We start from the raw sequence: 17071 nt of genomic DNA, 5'->3' as shown, positions 1-17071 counted from the left end.
GGCAAAGGGGAATATCTGGATCTTGAGCTGCACCAAACATTTCCATTGATATCAACAACTGCTGCGTATGAAGATCAAAGACAGTATATATGGTCTTAATCTGGGGCCTTTGGGAGACCCTTTATGGGGTGTTGCACTAAAAGTCAATATAGGATCTGAAGCAGCAACATATGATCCAGTTTATGCACTATTCTGAAATGAGAAAAAAGTGTGTGTGTGTGTGTGTGTGTGTGTGTGTGTGTGTGTGTGATGGCCTTTCTTTCTTTCTTTCTTTCTTTCTTTCTTTCTTGTATAGCAATATCCAACTGAGTCAATTATTTACTTAGTCAAGGTAGAAGCACAGGGTGAGCGCCCCAGAACAATTGTGCTAATGTAGTAAAGGTAAAGGGACCCCTGACCATTAGGTCCAGTCGTGGCTGACTCTGGGGTTGCGGCGCTCATATTGCTTTACTGGCCAAGGGAGCCGGCGTACAGCTTCCGGGTCATGTGGCCAGCATGACTAAGCCACTTCAGGTGAACCAGAGCAGCGTACGGACACGCAGTTTACTTTCCCGCCAGAGCAGTACCTATTTATCTACTTGCATTTTGACGTGCTTTTGAACTGCTAGGTTGGCAGGAGCAGGAACCGAACAACGGGAGCTCACCCCGTCGTGGGGATTCGAACCACCGACCTTCTCACTGGCAAGCCCTAGGCTCTGGTTTAGACCACAGCGCCACCCGAGTCCACGCTAATGTAGTTGGGCCATTAACTGCACCTTTGCTTCAAACCCTTAGCAGTGAGTCTCCCCAAGGAGCAAAGACTATTCCTGCTATGATCTCTGACTGCCAGACTCAAAAACAAAAACAAACCAGGCCAAATGAACACCCCCCAACAAAACTTATGTGGTGCTACAATAGCCAGAATGTTGCTTATGCCCTTGTCATGGGATGCGGGTAGCCATTATGAATATCAGACACTACCGCCTGTCGACTCGTGTGTTGACTTCGCACCTTGCTAACTGCTGCAAAATGGTTACGTGAGCATATCAGGCAAAATTTTGGCACCACCTAGAATAATTTCCTTGGGGGAGAGACAGAGACTTTTAAAAATGTGTACGTACATTTAGCTGTCAGTTTGTACCCGCCTAGAGGAGGGTCGTGGCCTTCCACGGCATCAAAGCCAGCCGATACTAAGACAAAGTCGGGCTCGAACTCAGAGGCGATGGGCATAATCACAGTCCTGAAGACAAAGAATAGGCAAACGGTTATGAACAAGAGTCTTCATTTAAAACGCACTGATTAGCATGATACCATAATTAGCTGTCATCTAGCTCACCTCCCTCGAAGTTTACTTCCATGTTCATTTTTTCCCTTTCTCTCTCTCTCCCTACTTTCTGCAGATTTTTAATGTTATTATTATAAAAAGACCCCCATAATTTGCAGGTACATGCGAGAGCTTCTAACGTTACACCCACATCTGGGCCTGTTTTACCTTCCTGCCTATAAAGGCTGACTCTTCAAGGGAAGTGACTAATGGATTACAAAGAGAACTCTGAAGTCTCAGTGGAAACCTGCATTGCTCCAGTGAGTGAGAACTTGGTGTAAATTTGAACGATAAATTTCTTTGGGGGAAAATGTTTGCTTTTTAAACTTATCCCCATCCTCTTAACATTTTAAAATGTTTGTCAAGATGGGGGGGGGGAGGTAACTCTTGTAGAAAGGGTGGGGTGGGGACACATACAAATTCCCATAATCAAATTCAGGCCCGGCTGTCAGGCATTTTCTGAGGTCATGCCTGGTAGGAATTTGGCTACCACAAATCAGGAAAAGCACCCTCTGCTGGTTTCAGGAAGAAACTTCGAGGCTTTTCGATTCTCAACTTATTAACTCCTTCTTATCCAGTGTTTTATATCAGCCTCTTCGTTTCGGGCCAGCCCTACAAGGGTTAGGTGAAGCAGTTCACTTTGGGCAGTGGAATTAAGGGGAAACTGATTTCTGAATGGGGAGACAAGCCTATTTTTAAAGTGTTGGCCATAGCAAAAGGAAAGAGGTGTCATTTGGCAGCAAAACGTCTTAGGTTGGCAAGAATTTGGAATCAGTTTGTCAGTGTCAAGGTGAAGGCTTGTCTAAACCAGAAATCTTCACATAGGTATTTCAAGAGTCTAGCCCTCAGTGACTTGAAAATTCAACGACATATTTAGTAATTCAGCAGGGTGGTCACTTACAAGTCACCCCCAAAAAGAGGGATGCCTCAACAGCAACAAAAAAGGACACATATTTGCAGAAAATGTGCATATGTTGATTCATGTATAAATGCAAATTTTTACATAATTACTATTCTCCAAATAGAAATACTCTATAAGGTCGCATTATAGTGGAAACACTGTGGCCAAGCAGCCTGTAAGACTCAGTCTGCTATAACTGTTGACGGGCTGCCTCAAGGCTCTGGCTCTCCATTCCCAGGACTTGGACCAGACAGCCCTTCAAACAGAGGACTGTCAGCAACATACTTCAGTTAGAGGACTGTCCTATGCAGGGGCGTATGAAGGGGAGTGCGGGGGTTGCGGTCCGCCCCAGGTGTCATCCTTGAGGGGGGTAACAAAATGGCACACCGCGGGGGCGGCACTTACCGTGGGGCCTGGCCTGCAGTGCACCCGAGGCAGGCGTCTCTCCTGGGAGTGACGCGGTGGCTTGGGGCCCAGGGCTGCCCAAAATGGCAGCGTGGGGCTTGTGTCTGCCAGGTGGACTCTGTGGGCAGCTCTCCATGCTGCCCACCTGGGCGGATCACTGCACCACCTCCTGAGCGGATCGTCGCACCACGCCCCCGTGGGTGGCTCGCCCCGCCCCATGGGGGGCTCGCCCCGCCCCCGCCGCTCTGGGTCCCAGAGCAGCTAGCTATGCCCCTGGTCCTCTGCAAATTAGGATATATGACAAATTCAGATTGCACCTGCATGGAACTGACTGCAGAATGCCAGCTCTGCAGCCTAAGAAGCCACATAGGACAGGACTGTCTGAATCCAAGATCTTCTGGTGGCACTAATGACACAGGAAAGTAGCCCCATATTCCTTATGAGAGCTGATATATTTCAGATGTTATTTAAACACCATTGCTCATCAACAGACAGCTACAAGCCACTTCTGGATCATGGACCGTAAGTTCCCCATCCCTGCCATAGAGTTGCATAGGCCTTCTGGAACAGTTTCCTCCTTTCCAAGCAAAGTATCTCTTCCTGTATTCCAAACTTCTTGCTCAACAACATGTTCTTGGGCGTCTGGAGAGATTCACAAAAGAAACTTTCCCCTGAGTCCTAATACATTCAGTCTGGTGCATTCTGCTATCTGTAAAGAAGTCACAGGATGGTTTCCAGCCATTGTTAAACCATCTAGCACGCGATCCTTGCTTCTAACACTATGAATGTCAGATGCAAGTCATTCAGGCAGCAAGAGAGGGTTATAAACAAAAACCCAACAACCTTGGAACTTCCCTCACCACTCTGAATTACTCTCATTTATCTTGTATGGGTTTTACAGCACATGGAGCAGAGATGCCTGTGAACTGAAAATCGGGGTGATGCTGCCCCAATTTCAGTGAACATGCATACAGGGGGACACAGTCATGAGGAGGAGATATATCTTCACGGAAGGTAAAGGAGAGGCTATTTACAGCTAGTCCTTGGCTCCCACCCCTCCCTTGGCCAGGTTCCTGGTTGCTCATCCACCAGTCTATGAATGCTGTTGTTTAATGCCAAATCAGTATGCAATAAGATTTCACTCATCCGTGATTTGATTTTGGATGAGGGTGTTGATCTGGTGTGTATTACTGAGACCTGGGTGGGCAAACTGGGAGGAAATAATCTGACCCAGCTGTGCTTGCCCAGATACTTGGTACAGGCTGCAGAGATGGAGGGGGATTTGCTGCAGTTCATCTCCTTCACCAGGAAGCCCCTCTGTTTTGAAGCTGGCTGCCAAGGCCTGCACTTGGTGCCGGGCCAAGTAAACTAGGCTTGTTGCTGGTGTACCATCCAACCTGCTTCCCAGCAGCTTCTTTGACTGAGTTGGCCAGCCTCAGGTCTGGTGTTGGGGGAAACCAGAATGAGAATGACTTCAACATCTGTGTTGAGGACTTCATTGCCTCCATGGGGATGTCTCAAGTTGTTATCAGTCTGACACACAGGTCAAGGCTTGGTGTTTGCTCTAGATGCCGGAAGGAGTGACCTGTAAATGGGAAGGCTAGATGAGGGGCAAAAAACTGGCCTTGACCCCAGCAAAACAGAGGTGGTGTGCTAAGGTGTTGTTGGTCAATTGACTGCTTTGGATGGGGTCATGTTCCTACTTAAGGAGCAAGTTCATTGTCTGGGGGTGCTCCTGGATCCATCTTGGTCACTAGACTCCCAGGTAACCTCAGTGGCTAGGAGTGTTTTTACCAGCTTCAACTATGGCTATTTCTGGAGGGGGTTAACCTGACCACTGTCATCCATGTGCTGGTAACCTTCAGATTGGATTACAGCAATGCACTCTGTGTGGGGCTGCCCTTGAGGTTGACCCAGTAACTGCAGCTAGTGCAGAATGCCAAGACTTGACTGATCACTGGACCAGAAGATCACCATCATATTATGGTGCTGTTGAAACATTTGCGCTGGCTATCAATTAGCTACTGAACTAAGTTCAAGGTGCTGGTACTGGTCTACAGAGCCCTGTACAGCTTGGGGCCAGGATACTTAAAGCAGCATCTTGCCCTTTATATACCCAACTGATTACTGTGCTCTGCAGGATACCATCTCATAAAGAGGTCCCTTCCGCACAATGTTGGAAATGGGTCTTCAGTGCTTGCCTCCCCTCTTGTATTTCTCACTATTGATAATTTGGTGTCAGCTTCTTGTGAAAGAGGCATGTCTTTTGTTTATGTAACTCCATAAAGCAGCATGTACATGAATCATCTACATATTAATTTCAGTGGAAGAATAATCCACAATATATGACTTCAGTTTGGAAATTGGGGGGGTGACATAATGGGGGGGGGGACGGACTGAATCACAGTTTATGCCTGATGGATCAAAGCAAATTAGCCAAACCTGGAATTAAAGTTTTGGCAAGTTGAATAATGCATGGCTGTTTAAAAGGGGAAAGACAATGGGATGATCTGACCATGCATTTTAGTTTGACACTGAGATACACATTTTTCAGAACAGAAGAAACTTAATGGTTATAGTACTGAATCCATTTCCATGGCAACAAGTTCACTTCAAAAATTATTCTCTCTTATAGTTCATGTCTTCTAACTTAATATTATTTTACTCCACCAGCACTCACGAAACTAGTATACCAGCTTGCTATATTAGACAGTCTACAGTGGTGCCTCGCAAGACGAAATCAATTCGTTCCGCGAGTTTTGTCGTCTTGCGATTTTTTTCATCTTGTGAAGCACAGTGTCGGGAAAGTTTTGGAAAAGCTTCAAAAATCACCAAAGTCTTTAAAAACCTCAAAAAAGGCTACCACACCGCGTTCTATGAGTTGCTCCTCGAAGTCAAGTCGCAACTGTATTAACGGTGTTAAGAAAAAGGAAACAAACTTGCAAGACGTTTCCATCTTGCGAAGCAAGCCCATAGCGAAAATCGCCTTGCGAAGCAGCTCAAAAAACAAAAAACCCTTTCGTCTAGCAAGTTTTTTGTCTTGCGAGGCATTCGTCTTGCAAGGTACCACTGTATTCTGCAAAGTTACTTCCAGCATCAACCAAAAGAAATGTAACTTGGCTGGACAAAAACAATATTGTTTAAGCTTAAGATCTCTTCTCTATACCTTAGATGCAGAAATCTTGCCTTTGGGATATTTGAGTTGCCCGCACACCTTACCAGAGCCCACCAATCTCAAAGACAGAGTTGAAATGAGTTTCTAAAAGTATCTTTGGTTGTTCATTTGACCGCCTGGTTTTTAATCATTCTCACTGCAGAGCTTTCATAACTAGTCTTTCCCATTGCTCAATAATCTTTCAACTGGAAAGAATTTGAAAGTTGCGTCCTGGATTGATTCCTTCTACGAATCAATGTTTTGTGGCTGTCCTTTTTCTTCTGGAAAAGGCTAAGTAGAAAAATGAAGAAGCTGAAAATAATGACATGGAAATTTCTTTCCATTTATAAAGGAATCTCTCTGATCTAAGTCAGGAAGATGTTGACATTAGAGATGGCAGCAGCATCCAGTACTGTTGGCCTTCCCGAGTCTCAGCAGAGCTGTGAACTTCTCACTGAAACGATGACACATTTTCCCCAAGACAAAAACATTAAATTGGTACATTCTTTTCAAAACATCTATTTAAAAGGGCCAGCAGGACTTTAGACACTAGTTAAGAACAGACCACAGACAATGTGAATTTCATAATACTCCAAGTGCCAGTAGAGCTGATGTGCTGAATTCATCAGGGTATTATAAAGAGATACAGCAGTCGTTCCAGACTTCAATCTTTCGGGAACTCTGGGATAACTCTAGACATTATATGTGTCTTTTTAGTATAACTGAAACTTGCTTTCATTAAGAGCTTTGAGACAAAATTAATTAATTAATCATCAAGGTAATGCCTGAAACAAAAAGTTCAAATTGTATGTGTGCAAAGATTTATATGTACAACCAGGACCTTGCAGTATCCTAAATGAACACACAAACAAACAAATAAACATAAGAGACTCTTTTAGATCTTAGAGGGAGTTCTGGACGGAACTGCAGCCTTAGTTTCAGAAGCTGCCTACCTTCTGACTGGCCGAGCATCCTCAATATTACAAGTTAGTTATGATCTTCATCCAAAGATCACAGGGTGATTCACAACATAAAAATACAAAATGAGAACACAAAATACACAACGTATAGTTGACTAAAGTAATTTGGAGGCTTGATTCAGCTTCATGTGCTCTGCTTATATTGTGTGTGTTTACTCTGGACAGCTCCTGCTTATATAGAAAATTCCCTTGTCATTGATAGGAAGCTCCGGGACATTTCACTGTTGGTAAAGGAACCTTTCTCATTCTTGTGAGACATCACAGTAGGGCAAAGAGAACCACCCTGAAGAATTGCCTGGGCCAGGAACAACGTAATATGTAGGCCAGCCCTTTGTCCCAGAAGTTCCTCCAAAGCTAGAACACCTGATGTCCAAGAGACCTTTTCTATGTGGAAATATAAAACAGGGTGATTTTGCACAAATAATACAATGTCAAGATTTTGCACAGCATCAGAGACGGTTCAAAACATTCTGGAATCCAAGGCAGAAACATCCAAAATGGTTCTTCCAATGATGATAAACCTTATCCACATGAAAAGCTCTCCCTATATAAAGGGGCAGTAGCATCCATGACAGATGGCCACCCAACCTCTGCTTAGAAACCTCCAATGAAGGACTGTCTACCACCTTCCGTGGGAGCCTGTTCCACTGTCAAAACAGCTCTTCCTGTCAGAATGTTCTTTCTGATGTTTAGTTGGAATCTTTATTGTAACTTGAAGCCTTTCCATGTGACAGCCCTTTAGATATTTGAAGATGGCTGTCACAGCTCCTCTCAGTCTCCTCTTATCCAGGCTAAACATACCCAGCTCTCTCAACCGTTTCTCATAAGGGTTGGTTTCTAGATCCTTGATAATCTTGGTTGCCCTCCTCTGCGCATGTTCCAGCTTGCCCATATCCCTCTTAAATTGTTGCTCTAAAATGACTCCCATGCTGTGCACCTGGTCCTTTAGGGGCACATTTACCTCATTCAGGACCAGGGAATTCCCCATACCTGTCCACCCCCTTTCCTCCAGAAACAGTCCTCCTGTCTTTTGGGGATTCAACCTCAATCCGCTGACCACCATCCAAAGAACGCTTTGGATAATCTGGAGAGGAGATTTCAGAACAGCCCTAACAATGTCAGTGAATGTTCTGCAGCACTTGCGTGAGTTTAGTCTTTGTATCTTTTACTTCACTCTTCTCTTGTGTGCAGTCATTTAATTTATAAGGAATCTGCCGTGCCTGTTTTAATATTGATTACAGATTTTTTTTGGGGGGGTGAGTTCTTTACTAGGTGCGTATATAATATAAGAAAGGAAAAAAGAACGGAAGAAATTATTCCTTCCCAATTGTCATATAAAGTATGCAAGCAATATCCTATTAGGTTTTATTTCATATTTGGTTCTGAATCTTACTTTCCCTAACTCCCCCTTTGATTTTCATGCTCCCCCCCCCCACCTTCTGCTTGCTTTCATCCTTGCTCTTACTATGAAATCACATCCATATGATTTAAATTAGAACAGTTCAGTTTCACAGGAACAAAGCTGCAACTAGGAGCATGATGTGCCGTAGAAGATGGCTCCCCTCAATGGTAGTTTTGACCTTGTTAACAAGTACGTGTGCGTCTTCACACGGAAAGCCAAATAAAGAAAGATGTATGCTAGGGCCAGTTCTGCTTCTATTAGCTATTTTGCCTTTGAGCCACATTAGCTACCATTTGTTTTCTGAGAGGTCCCCCCTTAACCCCTTCTTGCTCTTTCATGCTCATTGCAATCAGGAAAGCAAAAATTATAATAAGTACTTTTCTTTTATCTCCTCTGCCACCCCCCCACACCTCTAGTAATCTTTGAGAGTTCAGTCTATGAATGATTTTCTTTTTAAATTATTGTTTTACTAGGAGATCTTATGTTCAGCTTTTCAGCAATGAAATGTTCTCTATCTGCTAATGCTGAATGAATTCCAGAGTGGAAAAAGACTAATGCTACATTTACACCATACATTTAAAGCACATTTTGAGTACACCCCCCCCTGCAAAGAATCCTGGGAACTGTTGTTTGTGGATGGTGCTGGAAATTATAGCTCTGCGAAGGGTAAGCTACAGTCCTCAGGGTTCTTTGGTGGATCGTGCTTTCAATCTATGGTATATAGGCAGCCTAATTTAATCTACCTTCTTTGAGGGAACCTCATTTCGTGGTTCCCTCATTTTCTTCTTGATCTTGAACAGGCTGATCCCGAGATTGGCTGCAGAAACAAAAAAATGCCAGCCCTGACCCGCAGCGAGGGAGGCATGCTAACCCCCCTTGCATACCACAGCGTTTCCAAGCCACAATATCCTGACAGCTGTCCAACAAGCTGAAGCCAAAACGTGCCACAGAAACCTCTAACGCCACAGGAGTTGCTGCTGCAGAATATTGTAGGAGAAATTATGATGTCCTTGCCTAGAAAGGGGCTCTCTGGATCACAACCTAGATACCGGTCCCCATATTTATAAGTGGCTCTTTTGCCCGCACCCTATCCAGGAGATTCACTGTGGAGTTGGGGATCCAGTTCACGCAACAAGCCTCTCGGCTTGCAAGTGCCCCCCTACTGCCTACTTCGGCAAAGGAAACAACTTTTCACATGTACAACACTTTTAACACCCATAGAGCTTTTCCCTTGGCTGAAAAGAGCAGCACACACATGCAGATATGCAGTTTGTGCACTGAAAGCCACATAGTGCCTCAGATCAACTCAAATGTATGCAATCCAATATCTTAGATGTCTACTTTTGGCAGGTGATTTCCTCTGTAATAGCAAGTACCAGGAGTGTTCTATTTCCACCCATTCCAGCTGAATGGCTGGATCATGGGCAATGTGTTTAAGGTTGGTGTGGCCATGTCTTCATTTCCATAAGTTGACACAGAAGCATCTTTTATGCTGGATGCACACTACAAATAAAGATTTATTTACGTGGGTAAGTATAAGTCCTTAGTGAGGTGAAAGAGAGGAATGAATTAACCAGAGGATCATGGGATGGAATGACCCTCAATGGTGCAAAAGACCCAATGCAGCTGAGATTTCCTCAGTGGCAAGTAAAACGACTCCCTGAAAAGAATGGCTCGGACAGTTTCATACCATTTTCATTTGCTGATTGGTGAGCAAACAAGCACAAGCAGTTCTGTGCCATCATGAACCATTGAACATTTATTCTGGAAAAACTAAGCTTTGTTCACTCACTTTTTAAGAGGCATCCGCATGACGCCATGAGAAAACCATCCTCCTTCCCATGTGTTCCCCCCTCCAGCGTGTTTCACGCCCTCCCCCTAAGCTTAGAAGAAAAATCTGACTTCTTAAAAACACAATCGAAAAGCCGCGTAATCTCCGCACGTTTAGATGAGCCATCCCACACAGCTGTTCAATAGCTTTCTCAGATGATCATGGCTGGTACAGATGGCTCTAGTCCCTTCCTTATGATCCGTCCCTCCTCTCTAGATATCTTTTGCTTAAACCAGGCATAGCCAAACTCGGCAACTCCCATCATCCCTACAACTACAAACTACAACTCCCATCATCCTTAGCTAACAGGACCAGTGGTCAGGGATGATGGGAATTGTAGTCCCAAAACATCTGGAGGGCCAAGTTTGGCCATGCCTGGCTTAAACCTTCCCTTTTGCAAAAAAACACAACAAAACAAAACAAAACCCAACAACATCCATTTCTCCCCTACGCTCTAAGTTGCAGCCATAGGGAGAGGAGCACAATCAAGGCTCAAACTGCAGTGAGGGGTGAGGGCGTGTTTAACCCTATCTTGCCATGCCGTGGTGCTGCCAAACACTCTAATCTTAGCCTATGTTTGAGTCTGGGGAAAGGGGGGATGTCCTCCTTGTTAGTGAGAACCATTTGGATTCTAGAGCCCTGGAAGCAGAGTTGCTGTTCTGTTTTCAGCTTGAAGCAGAATGATTAGAACAGCTAAATTGCCATGACTGGTGACACCCTCAGTGTTCGTTCACCAAGGAAAAGTCTTATAAATGTCAGTGTTTCTTATGCACCTTTGAGATTTCCCCGCTTCTTTGTTTGCAAATGCTTATTAAAGCAACAGTGGAAGTAGCAGTTGGCACATTATAAAGCCAACTGGTTTCGGAACTGAAACACAGTAATGCTTGTTGGTAGAAACGGCACAATAATCCACTTTTTAGAAGTAGGGTAGATAAAATCTACCTCCACTGCAGGGACTCCTCACAGGAACTCCTCCTATGTTTCCAGAACACCTTGCATTCACTCATATTTTCCTAAACTAAGATATTAAACCAGATATAGGAGAACCAACGCTTCAGGGCGTTAGGCCTCACTCTAAGGGTTTCCTCTTTAATTTGCACTTCAAAGAAGCATTAAGAATCCATTCTATTTGCAACGCACCTTAAACTTTGGTATCTTTCCCTTCAAAGGTGATTAAATAGCCCTTTTTTGTGAGAATCCCAACCTCAAAAAAAATGGAAAGGCTTCCTTCACAAATCAAGCACAAACAAAATGTTTTGAAAACTAATCACTTGGGGTTTTTTTCGTGGGAGGGTTTTTTAAAAATGTTTTTTAAAGTAGAAATCTGACTTCTGTGTTGTAAGGAATGTCCACCCATAGCACAGTGAAATTCAACACTGGTAAATGATCCGACTACCTCAAAGTGAAGTTTTTGCCTTCCTACAGTGGCCTTTCACCCTGCCCTTTCCTCCAATCTGAGGAGAGCTGATGTTGATGGAACATATAATGGCTCCTTTCCTGTGTAGTAAAGTCAGCAATAAAGCTTAGTAATTAAGGTGACCGGGGAGGCCCGGCCCAGCAGGCCAGTGGTGTGGCGAACACTTTTAGAACTTCAAACAATATCAAAGTCATTGAGAAATGGGCCTAGTTCAGGACTGGTTTGAATTAAGCCTCACTTCCACACGCACTTTTCAAATCCAAGCTCAAACAAGAAAGCCAAGGCCTTCTGGATTTCATTAGAGCCAATTATCTTATCTGTTTCATCTCAGGCCTGACCCTAAGGCTGGCAAACAGCTATTCAGTGCATTTGGTTGTTTGAGAAAGCCTCCAGCCAGCCAATGGCCTAAGGTACTGATAATTAAAACATTGTTGCCCCCTGCCTCTTGTGATTAAATATTTTCAAGCTTTTGTAAATAATTTTCCCATTCTTTGCCCCAAGCCTCAAAGGTCCAATACACCCAGCAATTTACTGAGCTTGTCAAGAAAATACCGCTGGAAATAAGGCTATAATAGAAAGGGAGGGGAAAGGACACGCACGCACACACACACACACACACACACACACACACCAACGTTCGGATTGTACTTCTGAAAGTGTTGTTTGACGCATTAGCAAAATGTGCATAGGAAGTCTGGTATAGTTTTCTTCCCCCCACGCCCCCAATAATATTTTTATTTTGAAATCAGGCCAAGGATTCCGTATCTATGAGGTCACTGGAGGAAATGTGGCATGTGAATGTAACAAATAAATAAAATAATAAAGAAATATGCAAGGTATCTTAATTCAACAATAGGAAAGGAGTAGATCAATAGTATTTTAAACAAACAAACAAACAAACAAACAACCTACATCAGATCCATTATTTTAGGTTCTCCAGAACTGATAAATAAATAAGGGGTGTCTATTTTATTTATTTACATTCTCCAGATAAAAAAAACAAAGGAGAAGGGGAAAGAAAAACCAGGGAAGAAAGGGGTGGGGCAGGGAAGGAAGGAAGGAAGGAAGGAAGGAAGGAAGGAAGGAAGGAAGGAAGGAAAATATTAATCAGATTGTTCCTATCACAACATGTAACAAAACTGTGTTCTGGACCTTCTCACGCCAATAACGGACAAACAAGCTGCACTTCTGCATAAATGAGTTATTTTGCTGTGTTCCTTCTCTTACTCTGTTAATATTAGAAAGCTTAACCATATAAAACCAATCCTCAGTGGTTGACAGATTCATCAGTAAATGTGCAGCCATTTCCCTATAACCAAAGGTTTTACACTTCCACATAGCCTAGAGATCCACAGGCAGCTCATAGCCAGGGATAATTTCATTTACTATCAAAACCCAATAGTTTCTTATTTGGGGATAGGACCTTATTTCATATAAGATAGCACAAGCTGCATCCCATGTCTAACAGCTGACTTTCCCGTTGACGTATATCCATCTTAATCTCTGTGGTGTTAAACACACCAGAAAACCAACTTCAGTGTGGTGTAGTGGTTAAGAGCGGTAGTCACGTAATCTGGGGAACTGGGTTCGCTTCCCCGCTCCTCCACATGCAGCTGCTGGGTGACCTTGGGCCAGTCACACTTCTTTGAAGTCTCTCAGCCCCACTCACCTCACAGAGTGTTTGTTGTGGGGGAGGAAGGGAAAGGAGAATGTTAGCCGCTTTGAGACTCCTGAAGGGGAGTGAAAGGCGGGATATCAAATCCAAACTCTTCTTCTTCTTCTTCTTCTTCTTCTTCTTCTTTTTGTCTCTGTAAAGTGTTGGAAATGTTTCCATTTCCGTCTTGTTTGTGAGATGTTGGTATTCATCTCATTTTCTCATTATCCTGGTATCTTGTAGCATCTAGATAAGCTAGAATTTTATATAGTTGACTCAAGATTCCTTTAACTGATCTACCAGTCAGCAGCACCTCAAGTTGTGTGCAGTCCCTCAATGAACCATGCTTAGCAATTATAGAAGACACTATGTAAATACTGGGGAAATGGAATACGGGAAATGCATGTTTCACCATCACCAATAATTTGCCTGCAGATCTTTGTTAAACCATTTCCCAATAAATTTCTGGTCTCAATTAGAGCGTAATCTCCCCAAATTTGTAAATTTCCTAATACCCATTTATCTGCCAGTTCCTTATTGTAATGAATATCTGATGTCATTTCAAGTTTGAATTGATTTATTGCATAATAGTTTTCACGAACTTCTTTAATGCTGTGAATTTCCAACATAACCAAGCTCTGGAAAGTAATGAAATCATCCCAGCTCTAGAATGGATTCTAAATTATATGTGCTTTAATCTTATGTCATTGAGGGATGTGGCACCATAGGAAGCACGGTTTGGGAAGTACCGGTACTTGTTCAAGGAGAAAAAAATTCAGGGCAGCACCATGAGGTCTGGAAACCAAAGAATTGTGTGTGAAGGTGAAAGCAAAGCCTCAAAATGAAATCATTGTGAAATAATAGTGTGCCCAACACATTCAATTGTTTTGTCTTCCACAGTTGCTTGAAACAACAGACCAAATGAAGTACCACAGTAATAGGACGCAGCTATACAGCTGCAAATAAAACATTTTGAATGTGTTGTAAAGTGCAATATACAATTGTGACATTAGACAGAGACTGTGAGCTATAGCAAATTCAATGCATTTATAGAGAGAGAGAGAGAGAGAGAGAGAGAGAGAGAGAGAGAGAGAGAGAGAGTTTTCACTGTTATGTATTGAAGTTCTCACCCTGGCCACCAGGAGTATCGTGTATATAGTTTTCACTCAGGTCCTCGTCAGTTACTTTAGGCGGGAAACCCTGGGTTGTTGTTGTTACAATGTTGACAGCCGGCTGCCTATAAAAGTAGGCCGACTGAGCTGTTTGCTGTTCAGTTCTGTTCCAGCTTACAAATAAAGAGCTGCTTTGGAGAAATCGCTGCGTCGTCTGCTATGTCTACCCACTATTTAACATTCACAACATTTTTAACATGTATGTAGATTCCACCTAAGTGGAACAAAATCCCTTTACCACTGAAGAAGGCAAAACAACCTAATCCATAATCTGTTTTAAGCATCACATGAAGTTTTCCCTTTTATGGTTTTGCTTCAAGAATTTGAGGAACGTCATGGGAGGGATGTTTTAGGACTGAGGTGAAACTGCGAAGCTCCCTTGTTATTTTTGCTGGATGCTGCATGTTGTTTAAGAAATTTTGTGATATTTAAAATATGGAAATGTGGTTTATGGATGTTATTCTGTCTTTGTTTTGCTGTGTTCTTATGAAATTGTTACTATCTTGTTGTTTGACTATGCCACTATGAAATCGATATTACGTCATTGTTTTGCTACATTATTATGAAACTCTTTTCGTAGTGTTTGTTTGAAATGCGTCCCTGTTTCTTTGTTGCAAGCTGCTTTGAGCATGGTTTTTGTGTGTGTGGAAAAGCCTCATGCAAATAAAATGAGTGAATGAATGAATAAGTTCCCAATCATATTCCATGCAGCTGTGTAAAATTGTGCCACCTATTTGGTATCACATATGGAACTCATGTTAGACGGCACAGTTTTTTGTTCCTCCTCCAAACCCCCTTAAATTTGTCATTTAAAAAAGTGGGTTGATCCCATTGGTTTGGCTTCAGACAGGGTAGCCAACAGAGTACCTTCCAGAAGTTTTTTCATTTCATTTATTGATTGCTTCCCAGAAAACATATTGAAGCAATTTAACTATTAAAACATCAACAATAAAAACAATTTGAAATCCAACACAGATACAGACTGAGCTAAAACTAGAGGTGTCATCAGCCAATGATCAGCGATAGTGGAAGTTGGGATCCAACAACTATGCTGGCGTCTCCTAATTTAGGATTAGCCAGTTCAATGGTAGCTCTCTTAAACTTGTTTTGTTTAAACCTCTTCTAGTGTTCCACACATTTATGATTATGTATTTATTTATTTATCCATTTATATTCTACCTTTTCTTCCAAGCACTGGCGGAGGAAGAGGAGTGCAGGGGGAGCGCACCGCCCCCGGCAGTGCGATCCTGGTGGGGTGCTATGGCGGCTGCCCCTCTGCCCGCACTGGGCACCACACCCCCTCAGGTGGCGTGCCATGCCCCCAGGACGTGTGCCACACTTCTATGGGTTGAGTGCCACGCCTTAATCCAACACAGTAGCTATAATTTGAACTGAGGTTTGAAAAGAGATTGCCTTCCTAAGGGAGGGCTGAATATTCAGAGGACGTTGGTGAAGAAGGGGGAGTTCTGAGGCAGGTAAGGAGGGAGAGTTAAAAACCAAGGTGCTGTAAGGTTAGAAACATACGTAAAAAGGTAAAGGACCGCTGGACGGTTAAGTCCAGTCAAAGGAGACTATGGAGTTGTGGCGCTCATCTCGTTTTCAGGCGGAGGGAGCCGGTGTTTGTCCACAGACAGCTTTCCGGGTCATGTGGCCAGCATGACTTAGCTGTTTCTGGTGTGATGGAACACCGAAACCAGAGCAGTGCATGAAAATGCCATTTATCTTCCTGCCGGAGCGGTACCTATTAATCTACTTGCACTTTTGGACGTGCTTTTGAACTGCTAGGTTGGCAGGAGCTGGGACCGAGCAACGGGAGCTCACCCCGTCGCAGGGATTTGAACCGCTGACCTTCTGAGGCAAGCCCAAGAGGCCCAGTGGTTTAGGCCAGAGCACCACCCATGTCCCTTTTAGAAACACAGGAAGCTGCCTTATATTGAGTCAGACCAATGGCCCTGTAGTACCACAAGCAATATGCGGTCTGCTGCTGCTGAAAATTGCAAGTAGGGTGAGTGCTATTGTGCTCATGTCCTGCTTTTGGGCTTCACGGAAGCATCTGCTTAGCTAAATGGGTGTAAAACAGCCAGGCTGTTCTTAGGATCTTACGCATCATATATGCTGACTAGCAGCAGCTGTCCGTCATTTCAGAAAGGAGTGTTTCTGAGCCCTACCTGGTCAACCACTGAGTCACTGACCAGGCCACTCGGCCCTCTTCTAGTTACTGTGTGGGATTCAAGGGCACCTGAAACTTTAAGATGAGCCTTATCTCCTCCTAAACAGTTTGCAGCCACAGGCAGGCAGGCAGACCTGCTAACAGGACCTCTACTTTGTCTGGATGGGGTGTGTTTACATATTAATAGGCAGAAACACATTTATACAGCTGCATCCACACTGTGACATTTTAAAAATTTTATTTTAAGAAAACAAACAAAAAGAATAGGCAGAGGTGGTCTCATTAGCTAAGCTACATAAAACAGATATTTAAAAGAAGCATGTGGCTAACCTGGTTTCTGCTACTTTGGAAATGACCCTGCCTTCTCATTCTGGAAAATGAGACCTTAATAAAATATCCACCAAAGGAAAGCAGTTAAACAATACATATAAAGCACCAGGGTGCAAATGCTGTAATGATGTCAATTTCTAGAAGGGTTGCATCAAAGACCCAAATGCTTACACAATTTTACATTAGAACTGGGCTGGACAACTAAAACATACTGGGCACTGGCACAGGAAAGTGTGCCAATTCTAGATATTATTTTCAGCGACCCTAGTACAGATAATCAAGAGTTTCAGTCTGATTCTATACACTGAGGAATTTCCCCAACTAAACTGTCCATTTCAGCTTCTCTCAACCT

At 43.4% G+C, this 17071-nt stretch overlaps 1 protein-coding gene across 4 annotated transcripts in view; it reads right to left on the bottom strand.

Annotated features, from left to right (window-relative positions):
- The window catches only part of HDAC9 (histone deacetylase 9), a 497559-nt gene that overhangs the window by 66765 nt on the left and 413723 nt on the right, over window positions 1-17071 (bottom strand). For all 4 annotated transcript variants that reach the window (XM_080974605.1, XM_080974606.1, XM_080974608.1 and 1 more), the window contains one exon: window positions 1101-1219. In XM_080974605.1, coding sequence (XP_080830731.1) covers window positions 1101-1219 — 119 coding nt within the window. The remainder of the gene's footprint in view (window positions 1-1100; window positions 1220-17071) is intronic.

Source organism: Podarcis pityusensis (assembly GCF_964106645.2).
Source record: "Podarcis pityusensis genome assembly, chromosome: 12".
Classification (NCBI taxonomy): domain Eukaryota; kingdom Metazoa; phylum Chordata; class Lepidosauria; order Squamata; family Lacertidae; genus Podarcis; species Podarcis pityusensis.
Note: the sequence above shows the minus strand (reverse complement) of the source record. Positions and strands in the feature narration are given on the sequence as shown.